Source organism: Phyllopteryx taeniolatus, chromosome 3 (assembly GCF_024500385.1).
Source record: "Phyllopteryx taeniolatus isolate TA_2022b chromosome 3, UOR_Ptae_1.2, whole genome shotgun sequence".
In the NCBI taxonomy this organism is placed as follows: Eukaryota; Metazoa; Chordata; class Actinopteri; order Syngnathiformes; family Syngnathidae; genus Phyllopteryx; species Phyllopteryx taeniolatus.
In genome coordinates this window covers 18,711,142-18,727,673 of record NC_084504.1, presented here as the reverse complement: position 1 = coordinate 18,727,673, position 16,532 = coordinate 18,711,142, and the positions used below count along the sequence as shown (strand labels likewise).

Genomic DNA, 16,532 nt, shown 5'->3' with positions numbered 1-16,532 from the left:
ATAAAAATTTCGAAATATATGTTAATCTCCCTGTGAATATTCTCATTCATCCAAGTCATTTCATTCTCAGACAGAACAGTCCAGTTGCGATCGATTCAATGCCCTGGGAATATGTATGTTGTATGTTTTTGAAAACATTGGTTGTTAGTGAAACAGCAATCAGAATTTTATCAAGTTGTAGATTTTATTAAGTTGACTGGATGGCTTTTATCAATGAGGATAAGCAACATTTTAAGCAAGTGATGTGAAGGTGTGCTTGAGGATTTACTCGGAGAACGGCACCACCCTCCTTCCAGCCACATAAACCTCAACTATGTTCCGATCGTCACCTGTATGACAGCAACAAAACCAACGCTATTGATGATGCGTGAATTGATGTGAATAGAACTGTTGGGAATCATTAAAACTGGTCACTCACCCAAATTCAAGAACTTCTCCAGAAGAATCTGGAAGTAAAAGGAAGTAAAACTCTTAGCTGTAGTTATTTTTACTACCAAGTAAGGCTCCACTTTCAAACATACCTTTGGTTCCTCATGCTGGATCAAGTCAATGGGGCCACTCGGAACTGCTACATTCACCCTCAGAGCGTCAAAGTCTTTGCCCACTTCAAAATTTCCAATTTGGTTATCCAGGGACAAAGCTGGAGACGAAACACATCCATTAAAATAACACCAAGCTTTTCACCTGTTAGGATACTTTCATCATTTTTGTGTGGTACCTTGGCTGCCTCCCAATGTAGCCAACCTGAACGCCTCCTCAAAGGTGAGCGTCTGATGTTCAGGCTCCTGTATGGTCAGAATTTTGGATGTGTCCAAGGCTCTCCTCACAGCATCCAGCATTGACGCTGAGTAGCCACCTGCCACGTCTGCCGTGAACCCTCACATAGTCACAATTTGGCATCAGCAAAATCTCATATTCTGGACTTATGGGGGAAACCCATCCTATGTTATTTGCAAACAAACTCTTTTTCTTGTGTTTAAGTCATTGACAATGTTTTTTTTTTGTCTGCGTTTTAGAATTCCTGTTTTGCTCTGTTGAATAATTTAACTACGGAATATTGTTGTTTATGTAACATGGGTGCATAATTGTGAAAATGCATTTCAGAGCCAAAAGAACAGACTGAGAGCCACTACTGTGCCCACAGCAGTCAGACTATACAATATAGCCCAAAATTAGAAAATGTGAGTGGCCTTGTTTCTTGTTTATGTTTTATGTGAATGTCCGTGTATGTATCTTTCTTGTTTTGGTCCTGTTTTAATTATTTCTCTCTCCTTGGCTGCTTATATGTGATGCTTTGTTTCTTTCCATTTTTAGATATTTTTTGAATGTATGTTTCTATTTACATATGGACTTATCGTTAACTCTGTAAATTCTTGTTTCAATTCAATGATTGCTGTGAGCATACATTTTTAATGGTCAAATACATGTTTTGGTGTGCTTTATGAGCGACTCTGTTTTAAGTGCTTTACCGCCATCTCTATATGCAATTACAATCCACTTTTTGGATGGGGTCTCAATTATTCGTGGATTTTTGCTATTTGTGGCAGGGGTCTGTCCCTATCCCTGGCGAATAGCAGGGGTTCACTTTACTCTCTCTTCTGTGGGTTCAAAGGTTGTCTCTTAAATCTGTTCTCACCTGTTCCCAGGCCCACCTTCACTTTGTGGTTCAGGACGTTACGGACATTGAGGACCCCACTGCGCAACCTGGTTAGATGAATTAACAGAAGGTGACTAATACAGCAAATAACATTACTCTATATAATTCTGTTTTTATTCAAAAGGATATTACTGTGTTTATATATATAGCAATGTGTTTTAACTTGTTATGGAGAACAGAAAGGTTGAAATTCTTTTTCCTCGCCATGTCGCATGATCTCCAAGGGCCCAAAAAAAATGAGGGCTAGAAATAAATATTTGATTATAGTTGGCAGATAGCTCACTAAGAATTTTGATGATCGTGAAGAACTGATTGTGGAATAATCTTGTCTTGAAGCAACGTAGGAAAAACTGAGAACTGACAGAGGCTCTTTTGATTCACACACTCAACCAGTTTGAGAACATGACAAACAGAACATGATGTCAGCTATAGGTGAGCTACTTCCATGCAAACCTAGGCTATGAAAAATGAATCTGCTGAATACAAAATAGGAAAAAAATGGATTGTATTAGTTACTTTAATTACTTTTACTTCAATTTTCTGCACAACCCCAAAACCCATCGCTCGCATAGATGATAAAGGACAGTGGGAGCTAGCAGGAACAGTCAGACAGACATATATTAGAGAAAGTAACTATAGGCCTACTCCAAATGTAGCATTAATATAGTACAGTTAATTCCACCCATTCATTTTATAATTGACTACTATTCTGTATATGAAAAAAGAAAAGCAACTTTTTTTTTTTAGCTGACTTGCCAATCCCAATGAAAAATCAACATTGAAAACAATCTATTTCGTTATCTTGACATCTTAAACGAGTTTTACAGACAAATCAGTCACATTTACGAGATGTTGGAGTTCGGACAGTGAGACAAAGATGCTCCTGTCTCCCTGAACAAGGTCAACTCTTCATCACTCAGATGGCACCCATGCGCCATCACCGTCTGTGAAGCAATGCCAGCATGAACAATCAGAAAGAGAGAGCGATGCCAAAACAACAGACTGCATATGGTAATAATTTTAATAGGCCTAGTTTCCATTGAACCTTTTTACTATTACACTAAAAACTATTTGTTTAAAAATTGTAAATTAAAATAAAATGTCACTTTCAGTCCCCCTAATATGCTTTACCTCGGTCATCTTGAATGTCACTGAAAAAAAAGCAATAATTAACATTTATTTTGAGTGCCTAGAAAAGCACAATTTAAGTGTAATGCATTATTATTATTATTATTACATGTACACAGTGACATCACACAGTTCTGCTGCAATTTTTGTTGAGTTAGGTCTGACAGCTGTTTTTAACAAATTTTTGGGTGTGGAATCTAAAACTGATCTCAGTTTTTCTCTATCACGTCAAATCTTTGAACTATAGATCCCCAATTTCTTAATTATTTCAGTACCGTGTTACAACTTCAGTAAGAAAGTTGTCATCATAAGTTTATCGTCAGTTGAATAGTATATTCGCACAAGTCATGTTTGAACAGTTTGGGAAAACAATTAAGAACGAACACAATTTTTAGCAGGTATATTGGCATTTTGTATTGATTTGGTAACAGTAAGTTAGAAATGACTTGGGCAATTAAGCTATTAGGCTAACACTATAGCTATTGCCCAATCAAGATTGCTTCTCACCTTGTTGGTAAGCAGGCTGTGTTTATGGTAAACATCTGTGAAAGAATTGGAATCAGGGAAGAGCTCCTTCACAACGTTCACACTGTCATAAATTTCAGCAATATGACTCTGGAAATAAAACAACATGTTCATTGGCGCTGTCCCATGTGGACGTCACCTTGTTTGGTTTCTCACCTGAATATGCAGGTTTTTATTCTTAGCCAGTTGTCCCAGTTCACTCAACAAGGGTCCCGAGCACCACCGAGCAAAGCGAGGTGTCACCACCGGCTTCACGAGAGCATACTGACAAAAGACCCAAGGAGACAACAGTCAAACATAATTCTCTTGTTTGGGGAATTCCTTATGTCCTTATGTCACCTTCTTATCCAGGAGTTCTGAGATGAATCTGAAAGGGGGGAAGGACATTTGTCATTCATACGATTGGAACCCATGACAAATGGGATATTCATGGATGTTTCGGTAGTAGTATTATTATTAACCCACCGAGAGGTTTCCTCAATGGACTCCTGAAATGTCTCTTTATATTGTTCTGAAAAGCGGTTCCTGTCCGAACACACTTTGCCTACCAAGGCTCGCTGTCCAAATTCATCTACAAGGAAAATAAACACAACACTCTCATTGTCATGGTCTTGTATGTGTTTAAAAAAAAAAAAAAAAAAATATATATATATATATATATATATAAACCCTACATTTACACAGCTTACAATTATGTATTCATCTGTCCATTTGGACTTTGGAACAGTTAAATGCTAAGTGAATTCCATTGATTTGTCTATCAAATCAGTCATCATGGATAGGTCATACAGTACATATGTTGAAGTAAATACCACTCTCACACAAAATAAAACTACTTTGAATGATAAGATAACAAAACATGGATTGCGAAGGGCCCTGTAATGCATTTTCTCACGTCGGAAGTGAATAATTGTCTTGGTAAGAGGATGAATTTGGTAAGTGATCAAGTCCAGTGATGCTCAAAGTGTGGTACACGTACCACAGTTTTATGGAGGCTCCCTCGGGTGGTACATAAAGGAATCACGGTATAAGCTCAGTTCAGTTGTATTTCACTTTTGAGTACGATATATTTGCATTTAATCTTTAAGAATTGTTTCTTTTTAAAACTTTTATTAAGGTCTCATTTTGATTTAACTTTTGTCCAATATTTTTTTTCAGTGAATCAATATTTAAGAACTTTTTTTTCATTATTTCACTGTGGCATTATTGTTGAAACTGTGAATGATGTTACAATGGCAAACAATAATATTACTATACTTTTTAGTGATAAATCCTCTGTCTCATTTCTGGTGAACACTTAAGCCTACTATGCAATACAATTTTACTGCTGGTCATTATGGTGTTTTTTGTTTTTTTTGTTTTTTGTTTTTTGTTTTTTTTAGGCGGTACTAGGTGGTATCTAACCTGTAAACAAATTGCATGTTCTTGAAGTGAGCCGACACCCCATCCATCTATTTTTTATAGTATTGTCCGCATTACGGTCACGGGTGAGCTGAATCCTATCCAAGTGGATTTTGGGCGAGCCCTTGGTCAATTGAAGAACCCATAAACAACCATTCAAACTCACACTTTCACCTATAGGCAATATAGTCTTCAGAGTAGCTAACATGTATGTTTTTGGAATGTGAAAGGAAGCCAAAGGACAAGTGGCATAGAAAATGCATGTACATAAAAGACAGAAAGTGAGAAAATAGGGAGTGAGTCATGGTCCTACTTGCAATATGGCCCAGCAGAAGAGAGGAGTCCTTATGTATTGTGGCAAAATAACAAGCAGTGGTTGTTCCATTTCTCAGAGTTCTTCTCTGTGAATGACATGTTTTTCAAATGGTTCCAACTTTTTCTGGCACAGTTTGTTATACCCACAGCAGTTTAGTGCAATCAAATTTCACAACACGTACAAAAATGTATGAGTCAACTCACCACAACTTGTGTGTAGACTTTCTGTGCAAAACTCTTGTCTTTAAAGCGAGACTCCACTGGAAAGGTGTATTTGTTGAGCCAGTCAAGCAGCGGCATGTCTAGGGCTGTGCCAATGTAGCTGTACTGGGGGGCATGGATGTGGGTGTCCACCATTCCTGGCATGAAGAATTCGCTACAATGCAGAGAGTATCATAAATTTGTCTGTCCTATGTGCTACAGTTTTTTATAGTTGGATTTTTTAAAATGCTTCTAAATAATATATTGTACTGTATATATTATTGCACCGATCAAGCACTGTAAAGCAATACTAACATGTATGTACACTAGTATTCCTACACTTACTGTGTTTCCAGTTGAGTTACTGCAGAGGGACGAAATCCGAAGTTTTTAGACATCTTATCCAGCTCTTTGCCTTCCCCAATGAAGATGATCTGACGACAGAATAGCTCTTTATATTATTATTATTATTATTATTTTATTTTTTTAGCAAAGCCATAAATCTAGCCATTCATTTTTTTTAGTGCTTGTAGGGTTGCCGGTGAGCGAGGGCTGTGGAGCCCTTTTCATATTTTACAAAAAAATAAAAAATAAATAAAATAAGTGTGTCAGCTTTAAGCTGATTCATAACAACACTGTGTCCTTTATACTTATTTAGGTTTTCCTTTAAATTTTGACATGCTACTGTATGTTTGTAAATGGTGCACTATTCCTGGACTGGCTAATGGACATTATGCAGCTCCAATTTTATTGCTCATATTGTACTGAGCAACCAGGCACCTTTCTTTGTCACAGCAAGTTACAGTACATTTCTAGCTCTATGGTTATCATCACTGGTACCCCTCCATGGTGAATGCAAGAATGGAAAGTCACCGTTTGTTTGTTTTTAAAAAAATATATTATTATTATTGCTTTATTCTGAGGGGACAGTGCACATTAATGAACATGTTCAGAATATATAGATGTCTATATGGAGAAAAAAATGTTAATATGCCACAGTTAGTATAACGCTATTTTTTTAAATCCGTCGTCCCCAATAAGTAATTACAAATACAGAACATTAAGTCATCACATACAGTCAGCATCATATAAAATATAGAACATGTAACATGTAATTGTGGAGAGACCACAGATTACAGTCGCCAGATTAAAAGAGACAGACAAGGACCATCCATAAAAAGGCCATCCTACTCTTATCTTGGAGTGTTGGGACTATTAATGACAAGGAGACGTTAACAAGTGACAGCAATAGGCTTTGCCACAACCCCAGTGACGAGAAGCAGAATGGAAATGGATGGAGGGTAACACTGACGATGGTTGACATAGTATCCATCCATCCATCCATTTTCTGAGCTGCTTCTCCTCACTAGGGTCGCGGGCGTGCTGGAGCCTATCCCAGCTATCATCGGGCAGGAGGCGGGGTACAGTCTGAACTGGTTGCCAGCCAATCGCAAGGCACATACAAACAAACAACCATTTGCACTTACATGCACACCTACGGGCAATTTAGAGTTGTCAATTAACCTACCATGCATGTTTTTGGGATGTGGGAGGAAACCGGAGTGCCCGGAGAAAACCCACGCAGGCACGGGGAGAGCATGCAAACTCCACACAGGCGGGGCCGGGGATTGAACCCAGGTCCTCAGAACTGTGAGGCAGAATCTCTAACCAGTCGGTCACCGTGCCGGCGTTGACATAGTATATTGTCTAAAAGTACACAGTATATTGTTTGAAGTACATATATCCAGTATACAGATTTGAGTTACTTCGAAATTTTAACAAGCAGCCCTCCACATGACTTATGCTCATGTCAAAAGTGTTGGTAACCTCTATCTGCAACATACAGTGCCACTGTAGCGCCGGAACTGATTCCTATGACAGTGTTTCCTCAACTTTATTAGGCCGAGGCACTCATTTAACAGGAAAATCTCACAGCACACCAAAGAAAATGTCACCAAAGTATAAAACCTAAAATAATGTTGCTCTCGTCTCAATTTACCCACAAATCAACTTTCCCAGTCTGAAATCTGGCCATTGAATTGAACACAAAGCCGGTATACTTGCAGGAAGCCACGACTTATTCTGTTGTATGAATGGCAACAGGAGGATACACAGGTTAATTGTACATTGTCCCATCTAAAGGAAGAACATTTAATTGTTCTGCCTGTCAGTATCTAACACTGACATTGACAGATAATTTTGGGACAAATTAGGGAGAATTGGATTTTTTCCACCCTGATTGAGATTCACCATCTTAGGACATTATGGAACTCCTCTTTACAATAGGGCTATTTAAAAGTGCAACTTTTGAAGTAGGATCAAACCTTTCCCTCGGCATCGACTCCCAGTAGAGCATCTGCAAGGACCTGCAGTACTTCTTCCCGGGAGGCATGAATAAAAGTTCCCCTGAAGACACGCAGAGTCTTTGCAAAAGGGCTGTGCGGGTTTGCCATCGCGTCTTCAGCGCTGCGGAGGGATAAAGCACACCAGTAATAGAACCAACAGCAATCTGGTGTTCTGGAGGTTCTGCTGTTGTTTATGCTGTCAGAATAAAAGGAGATCGTCTCCAAAAAGGTCCCGGTGTCACACCTTTCTTCAAACCGACACAACGCAGAAGACCACAGCTCACACTGACTCACCAAATGATTTCGACGTGGGCTGTTTGGGAGTGTCTTTAAATGAGGACGTAGTTAAATCAGAAATCAGAAATCAGAAATCAGAATCATCTTTATTTGCCAAGTATGTCCAAAACACACAAGGAATTTGTCTCCGGTAGTTGGAGCCGCTCTAGTACAACAGACAGTCAATTTACAGAACACTTTGGAGACATAAAGACATTGACAAAAAACAACAACAAACAACAATTGTGCAAAAAGATGCAGAGTCCTCAGTTCGAATGGCTAATATCGGAATAGTCCAGTGCAATGACCATTGTGCAAAGGGCACTGAGACTTCAAGGAGTGTATGCGGTTTAAAGTGACGAGTACTGCGATAATCTGGGACAATGGTTGTGCAAATGTTACAGATACTCCTCAATCAGTGTGCAAATGGAGCAGATGCTACTCTGGCATGAGTGGCCACTATATGCAAATAGTGCAGCACGGCGAGACAACTACAGTGAGTGCACGAGTAATACATAATACAGAAATGTGACAACGAACTCAAGTCAAAAAATTGCCAGCTTGTTGTACTGGAATTGTAAGTTAGCTGTTCAAGAAGTTGATTGCAAGAGGGAAGAAGCTGTTGGAATGTCTACTAGTTCTAGTTTGCATTGATCGGTAGCGCCTACCTGAGGGAAGGAGCTGGAAGAGCTGGTGACCGGGGTGGGGAGGGTCCGAGAGGATTTTGCACGCCCTTGTCTTAGTTCTGGCAGCGTGCAAGTCCTCAAGGGTGGGTAGGGGGGTACCGACAATCCTTTCAGCAGTTTTGATTGTCCGTTGCAGTCTGAGTTTGTCCTTTTTTGTAGCAGCACCAAACCAGACTGTGATGGAAGAACACAGGACTGATTCGATGACCGCTGTGTAGAACTGTCTCAGCAGCTCCGGTGGCAGGCCATGCTTTCTCAGAAGCCGCAGGAAGTACATCCTCTGCTGGGCCTTTTTGAGGACGGAGTTGATGTTGGTCGCCCACTTCAGGTCCTGGGAGATTGTAATTCCCAGGAACTTGAAGGTCTCGACGGTTGACACAAGGCAGCTGGACAGCGTGAGGGGCAGCTGTGGTGAAGGATGCCTCCTGAAGTCCACGATCATCTCTACAGTCTTGAGCGTGTTCAGCTCCAGGTTGTGTCGGCCGCACCACAGCTCCAGCCGCTCCGCTTCCTGTCGATATGCAGACTCGTCACCGTCCTTGATGAGGCCGATGACAGTGGTGTCATCTGCAAACTTCAGGAGCTTGACAGTCGGGTTCGCTGAGGTGCAGTCATTCGTGTAGAGAGAGAAGAGCAGCGGAGAGAGGACACAACCTTGGGGCGCCCCAGTGCTGATGCTGCGTGTGGATGAGGTGGCCTCCCCCAGCCTGACCTGCTGTGTCCTGCCCGTCAGAAAGCTGTAAATCCACTGGCAGATGGCAGGTGAGACGCTGAGCTGGAGAAGCTTGGATGAAAGGAGTTCAGGGATGATGGTGTTGAACGCTGAGCTGAAGTCCACGAACAGGATCCTCGCGTAGGTCCCTGCACTGTCGAGGTGTTCTAGGATGAAGTGCAGTCCCATGTTGACTGCATCATCCGCAGATCTGTTCGCTTGGTAGGCAAACTGCAGGGGGTCCAGCAGGGGACCTGTGACACTCTTGAGGTGGTCCAGCACGAGACGTTCAAAGGACTTCATGACCACAGATGTCAAAGCGACAGGCCTGTAGTCATTCAGACCCGAGATTGCAGGTTTCTTGGGGACTGGGATGATGGTGGAGCGTTTGAAGCAGGATGGGACTTCGCACATTTCCAGTGATCTGTTGAAGATCTGAGTGAAGACTGGCGCAAGCTGGTCCGCGCAGACTTTGAGGCAGGATGGAGACACGTGGTCCGGGCCTGCCGCTTTGTTAATCTTTTGTTGTTTGAAGATGCGTCTCACATCCTGTTCATGGATGGTTAACGCAGAGGTCAGAGGTGTGATTGTGGTCGCGGGTGCGGCCGGGTTGGTGTGTGGTGTGAAACTGTCCTTTTCAAATCTGCAGTAGAAGGTATTCAAGTCGTTGGCTAGTGTGCTATTGTTCTCAGCTTGGGGGGATCGTCGCTTGTAATTAGTCAGCGACTGGAATGCATGCCAGACTGATTTAGAGTCGTTTGCGCTAAACTGTTTTTCCAACTTTGCTGTATAGATCCTCTTTGCAATGTTAATTTCTTTGGTCAGCTGGTTTCTAGCTCGATTATACAGGGCCCTGTCCCCGCTCTGATATGCCTCCTCCTTAGCTTGGCGAAGCTGCTTAAGTTTAGCAGTGAACCACGGCTTATTGTTGTTGAATGTGCGAAATGATTTTGTTGGAACACAGACCTCTTCACAGAAACTGATATAGGATGTCACAGTGTCCGTATATTCATCCAGGCTGCCAGCTGAATTTTCAAAGACACTCCAGTCTGTGCAGTCTAAGCAGCTTTGAAGTTCCATCTTGGCTTCATTTGTCCACTTTTTGACTGTTTTCACTGTAGGCTTCGCACATTTAAGTTCTTGCCTGTACGTCGGTATTAAGTGAATTAAGCAGTGATCAGACGAGCCCAAGGCTGCACGAGGTATAGCACGGTATGAGTTTTTTAAAATGGTGTAGCAGTGGTCTAAAGTATTATTTTCCCTGGTAGGACAGTCGATGTGCTGCTTGTATTTAGGGAGTTCGTGGTTGAGTTTAGCTTTGTTAAAGTCCCCGAGAATAATGAGGGGTGAGTCGGGGTGTTTTTTTTCAATTTCGTTGACTTGATCGGCGAGCGTTAGCAATGCGGCGTTCGTGTTAGCTTGAGGCGGAATATAGACGCCAGCGAGAATGAATGATGCGAACTCACGTGGGGAGTAGAATGGTTTACAGTTTACGAATAGCGACTCCAAATGCGGGCTGCAGTGTGTGCTGAGCACCGTGACGTCCGTACACCATTTTTCGTTGATATAGAGGCATATCCCGCCGCCCTTTGTTTTCCCCGATTATTCCATGTCGCGGTCCGCTCGATGAATATGGAAACCGGGAAGCATAACAGTGCCATCGGGTACAGCGTTGCAAAGCCAGGTCTCCGTAAAGCACATGGCCGCGGAACGTCCGAAGTCTTTACTGGTCTTTAACAGAAGATGAAGCTCGTCCATTTTGTTGGGTAGGGAGCGTACATTCGCGAGGTGGATCGACGGGAACGCCAATCTGTGTCCTCTCTTGCGGAGTTTCACCTGAATGCCTGCTCGCTTCCCTCTGTGGCGACGCTTCCGTCTCCATGCGCCGAAAACCGCGGACGCCGCTCCGGTGAGTAACTCGGGGAAAAAACTGAGCGGATATTCGAAAGTTGGTGACAGAAAGTCCGGAGTAGACTCCTTGATGGTTAGCAGGTCTCCCCTTGTGTAAGTGAGTCGTGTAAGGTCTCCAAAGACGGACGAAAAAAACAAAAAACACAAAAACAAAGACAATACTAGAGAGCGCGTTACCGAGGCGACCACACTGGTAGGCGCCATAGCAAATAGCACTTTAAAGTTTAAAGTATTAACTTCGCACACCCAACAATAGGGTGTTTAATGGTATTAAATACAGGTATTTAAAGACCCTGCAAAGTAAATTCAGAAATGTGTTTCGAAATACATTATACATAAAGATATGGGGAGAGATATGTCTCAAATTTTTTTGCACGTGTTTTTCAAATCCATAAATATATCCGCGATTTCCACATTTTTCAAATCCACAAATTATTTGCACGTTTTTCAAAATCGAAAATCTATTTGCGATTTACACGTGTTTTTTTAATGTTGTGTGCGCATTCATCATGACTTGTCATTTGTAAATATTCAATTTTGCTTGTGAATTGTTGAAGGTGCGTTTGTGGCTCAGCGGCCATGTGCATTTAATTTTGAGACAAACATAACAGATTAAAATCACGTGTGTAGGAAGGCGTCCGTTGTTTTTCACGGCACGAGCGTGGAAATGTGCGGTGCCTCACGCCAACTGCATGACTGGCGTACGCACGTTTTTGCAGCTTTTGGTGCTTTGGCGACACTTAGAGGTGATGCTGGGAAACTGTTCTCATAAATCTGCACACCAGAGACTCATGAATAATTAGCACTGATGAACAATTCATGCCCAACAACATTTGATTTCCACAATGCAATTGAGGCAAGGACTGAGAATTAATTTGTTAACCAGTGTATTTAATGAACCACTGATATTTGTGAGTACACCTATTAATTGATCAAGGTGATCATTGCCCACACAATCGCTTCGTGACTCCAGCACATGCACTGAAAAAAAGAGTCCTTTGAATTTACTTCATTTGAACATGTACATCGGTTGCCCATGATTAAAATGAGTTTAAATTGACATAATTTACCTGCTGCGACTGCATGTCCTCTCTTGTGTATTAAAATAATAAATTGACTCATCAAAAAGTTTTTGCTACCTCTTTGATATGCTGATGTGCTTCTATTTGAATTCAAAATATTGATTACAAATACCACACATACAACATTTACGCATGAACCTTTATCTCACAGGGCTGAGTGTAGGTTACTGTATGAACACATTTTTTATGAGTTCTAAAAATACATGGTATTAACCTTGTGGGGTGATCATAGTCAGCCACGTCCTCCCATCACCCCTGAGAGAGCAGCGTCACCCATGATTGCAATGATTCTCTCCGCAACTTCACACTCAGAAAAATTCTTTTTCTTCATTACCTTGCTCATTTTCCTTTTTTTCTGATCATGCAGAGATCGGCATCTCAGGTGCAGGGTTCATTTAAATATGATTTGCATACTCAAATGTGGGCGTGGACAGGGTGGAGTCTGCTACTCCAACATGTGCGCTCATTTCCACGTTGATTGGAATGTGCTTGGATTCATGAGTACGCAGAGTTTCATCCATCCATCCATCCATCCATCCATTTTCTGAACCGCTTCTCCTCACTAGGGTCGCGGGCGTGCTGGAGCCTATCCCAGCTATCATCGGGCAGGAGGCGGGGTACACCCTGGGCACATACAAATAAACAACAATTCGCACTCACATTGACACCTACGGGCAATTTAGAGTATCCAATTAATGCAAGTTTTTGCGATGTGGGAGGAAACCGGAGTGCCCGGAGAAAACCAAAAGACAAATGTTGGGTATTGTGTTCAGCTCTCCCTCTGCTGATATACTCCTATTAGATTGGTGCACTTGCTTTTTTGGGAGGAGCACTGAAGCAACGCTGTCAGTAACACATGTCTTCATTTCTGTTTTTGTGTTTGTCCCCCCGCCCCCCACTGTCTGGCCCAGATGGTTTTGTATTGATGATAGAAGGGTAGACTGTAGAGATTCTCTATGTGGTTCGTGTCTGGACTCCATGGTGGCCCAGGCATGTGTGAAAATGATCCTCATTTTAATTCTACTGATTTGATTGATTGAATTAATTATACTCCCTCAAGGGGAAATTCATACTTCACACGTGGACTCTGCTGGTATACAGTATTAACGTTTTGTTGCACACGACAGAGAGAACCTGTTCACCCAATTCCTTACAGATGTACAGTTGCGCAAAATACATTCATGACAAAAGACAAGAGAACATACCTATCAATCTTGGCAGCACACATCCAGTCTGAAAGTTGTCTGATCATGTAGCAAGCTTCTGAGTGTTTCTGCTTGTTCCATGATGCACTGTGCATTCAAAGTACCGTATTTTCACGACCATAAGGCGCACTTAAAAGTCTGAAATTTTCTCCAAAATGGACGGGGCGCCTTATAATGCGGCACGCCTTATGTGTGCACCGAGTTCCAAAATCTATAAATGTTGTTGTGTGATGAGGGCTTCGCTTGACTGACTGGGAGCATTTCCTGCCGACACGTTGCTTATACAGAGGAAAAGTGGACATGGCTGAGGACAGCATGAGGACGTAAAGGGGGAAGGGTGCACGTGAAGGAGGACGCTAAAGGCACGCCCCCAGTAGGTATATAGCGCCGGTATATGCATTGTGGAAAACAACATCGGTTTTGCTAAGGACCCCCGAAAATGACTGCGGTCAAGCCAGCCTCCACTCGTAAAGTAGCAATCAAACCAGCCGCCCCTAATTTTGTTCATACTAGACATTACGGTAATAAGTCGCCAACTCGCGGCGAAAGCCACCTTCAAAATAAAACCTTCCCAATAATACGGACGTCAATGTTCTTCTAAAGGAATGCAACCAGCAAGGTTAATTTGAATCTTGAGATGCATTAAAAATGTAGTTTATGTGATATCTTATAAAAAATAAATGGTAACTGGACTGAACTTATATAGCGCTGGCTCTGCACCATCACAGTGCCCAAAGCGCTTTACAAAGCCTCACATTCACACACACATTCATAAACCAATGGGCGACTGCAGACATGCAAGGCACTGCCAGGCCCACTGGGAGCAAATTAGGGTTCAGTGTCTTGCCCAAGGACACTTTGACATGCGGACGGACAGTCATAGCAGGGATTCGAACCGGTTCTAGCTATTGAGCCAAAGCCACCCTAAAATAATCCCCTTGGTATCGCAAGACAAGTCCAGATCTGTGTGACAGAGCACCATGGACTCCATTAAAAGAGGTTTGATGAAGATCTGACATTGTATTTCAAAATAAAAGTCTCTGAAAACTACATATTTTGCTGTCATTACCCCTGACTGAAAAAAATCTGTTAAAAGAAATCTATCAGATATCGCAACACCGCCGACCTATTACCGTACTGCCTAGTATGAACAAAATTAAGGGCGGCTGGCTTTACGAGTGGAGGCTGGCTTGACCGCAGTCGAAAACTGCACCCACGAAGAGACACGCTTACGAAGCAGTTTAAACTGCAAGCTATCAGTTACGTGGAGGAACATGGGAATCGAGCAGTCGCGAGAGAATTCAAGATCAACGAATCCTTGGTTTGCAAGTGGAGTAAGCAGGAAAACGAGCTTTGGCAAGTCAAGAAGACGAAGCTGATTTCCCGCGGAAACGAGGCGAGGTGGCCCGAGTTGGAAGACCCACTCGAGCAATGGATAAATGAACACCAACCGCTGGACATCGGTGTAAACAGGGCGTTCAAAGTGAAGTTGCGAGCGGCGTGGGAGCCATGGATGACAGATGGCGAACACAGCTTTACTAAGACTAGGAGGCACCGCGAGTTACGCCACAATTTGTGAATGGATTGTGGATGCTTGGGCTAACGTGTCTGCTTGCACTGTTGTTCGAGCTTTCGTAAAAGCCGGCATCATTTCTGAGGAGCCGCATGGCAACGACACTGACTCCGACAATGACGAGCGGGAACCTGCCGTGTTTGATGGAGAACTTGCCCACCTGTTCATTTCGGATACAGAAGATGAGGACTTTGATGGATTTGTGGATGAGGATTGATCAAAAAATAACTTGAGTACATTGTTAAATACTTCAATAAAGTACAACCAAACTCAGTTTTGCACCGGCTGCTTTTTTAAAAACATTGTTTTAGCGTGCATGCATGCTAGCGTATGTTTTAAGCTAGCACATGTTTTACCATGCCTGCGCCCAATAATACGGTGCGCCTTTTGTATGTGTTAAATACAGAAATAGACCCCGTAACTGAGACTGCGCCTTTTAATACGGTGCGCCTTGTGGTCGTGAAAATACGGTATGTTGAGTCTGCCTACAAAGGAACAAGACTATGCAAGCAAAGACCAGGGGGCATGGAACCTTCCTAAAACAAAAATGTCAGGTTCTTGCCAGGCATTGGCTTTTATTCCTTAGTTGGGGGCTATACCAAAGGAAAAAGACTATGCAAGCAAAGACCAGGGGGCATGGAACCTTCCTAAAACAGAAATGTTAGGTTCTTGCCAGGCATTGGCTTGTATTCCTTAGTTGGGGGCTATGCCACATTGCCCGATCAGTCCAGCAAGTCCTTGTGTGTTTCTGAGTTAGGTTGCCGTAAGTAATAACTGAACACTGCCGGTGTAGCGGTTCACTCACCTGACTTTGGTACAAGCAGCGTGGATTCAGGTCCCACTCCGGGATAGTGTAAATGATTGTGGATATGTCTATGTCTATACGTGCCCTGTTATTGACTGGCGACCGGTCCAGGTTGTAGTGTTGTCTTTAGCCAGCCAGTCAGTTGGGATAAACTCCAGCTCAGGCATCACTCTGAACAGGCTAAGCAATATAGAACATGCATTGCTGGATGGACAATAATGGATGAAGTATGGGTATTGGAAACGGAGACACTTTTCCAATGAGAAAACTGCAAGAATGCCAAGCTGATATCACAAGGGTCACGTAATCCACTGGTCATTGATCTAGCAGATTTGTCATATCTGCGTCATCTTGAAGATATGCAGCTAGAAATGACAGAAATACACATGCTACTAATAGTTTACCGCTACTACGCTGTAGTATTATACCCCAGTGGCTGTTTTTGTGGTTGCACTCAAGTCTCATCAGGAATAAAATGTCCCGTTACCTTGGTCAACAGTCAAAATGAACACAAGTAAATACAGGAGAACCCTCTTGTCCAGGACAATGGGAGTAAAATTGAGCCGAGCTAGTACCGTGCAGTGGAAATTCAGCATTGTAATTTAATATCACTGCCTTGACAAGTTACCAACAAGATTTCTAAAGCCCATGCTAAGAAGTTTATTGCCACGACTCGTTCATCAGTCAATGTCAGTTCAGACTGGAACAAT

At 42.4% G+C, this 16,532-nt stretch overlaps 1 protein-coding gene across 2 annotated transcripts; it reads right to left on the bottom strand.

Moving 5' to 3' along the window:
- Positions 1-165: 165 nt before the first annotated feature.
- LOC133475025 (guanine deaminase-like) lies at positions 166-13,506 on the bottom strand. 2 transcript variants are annotated; one of them, XM_061767312.1, is made up of 15 exons: positions 13,445-13,506; positions 7,552-7,693; positions 5,573-5,661; positions 5,231-5,402; positions 5,025-5,112; positions 3,776-3,881; positions 3,650-3,677; positions 3,467-3,574; positions 3,293-3,400; positions 2,504-2,601; positions 1,637-1,704; positions 719-865; positions 522-640; positions 419-446; positions 166-329 (listed from the first exon to the last, which is right to left on the bottom strand). In XM_061767312.1, the coding sequence occupies exons 1-15, from the start codon at positions 13,489-13,491 to the stop codon at positions 265-267; spliced, it is 1,413 nt and encodes a 470-aa protein (XP_061623296.1). In that variant the 5' UTR covers positions 13,492-13,506; the 3' UTR covers positions 166-264. The 2 variants fall into 2 exon arrangements, with proteins under 2 accessions (XP_061623296.1, XP_061623297.1); XM_061767313.1 differs by lacking the exon at positions 13,445-13,506 and adding an exon at positions 7,817-7,834.
- Positions 13,507-16,532: the final 3,026 nt, after the last annotated feature.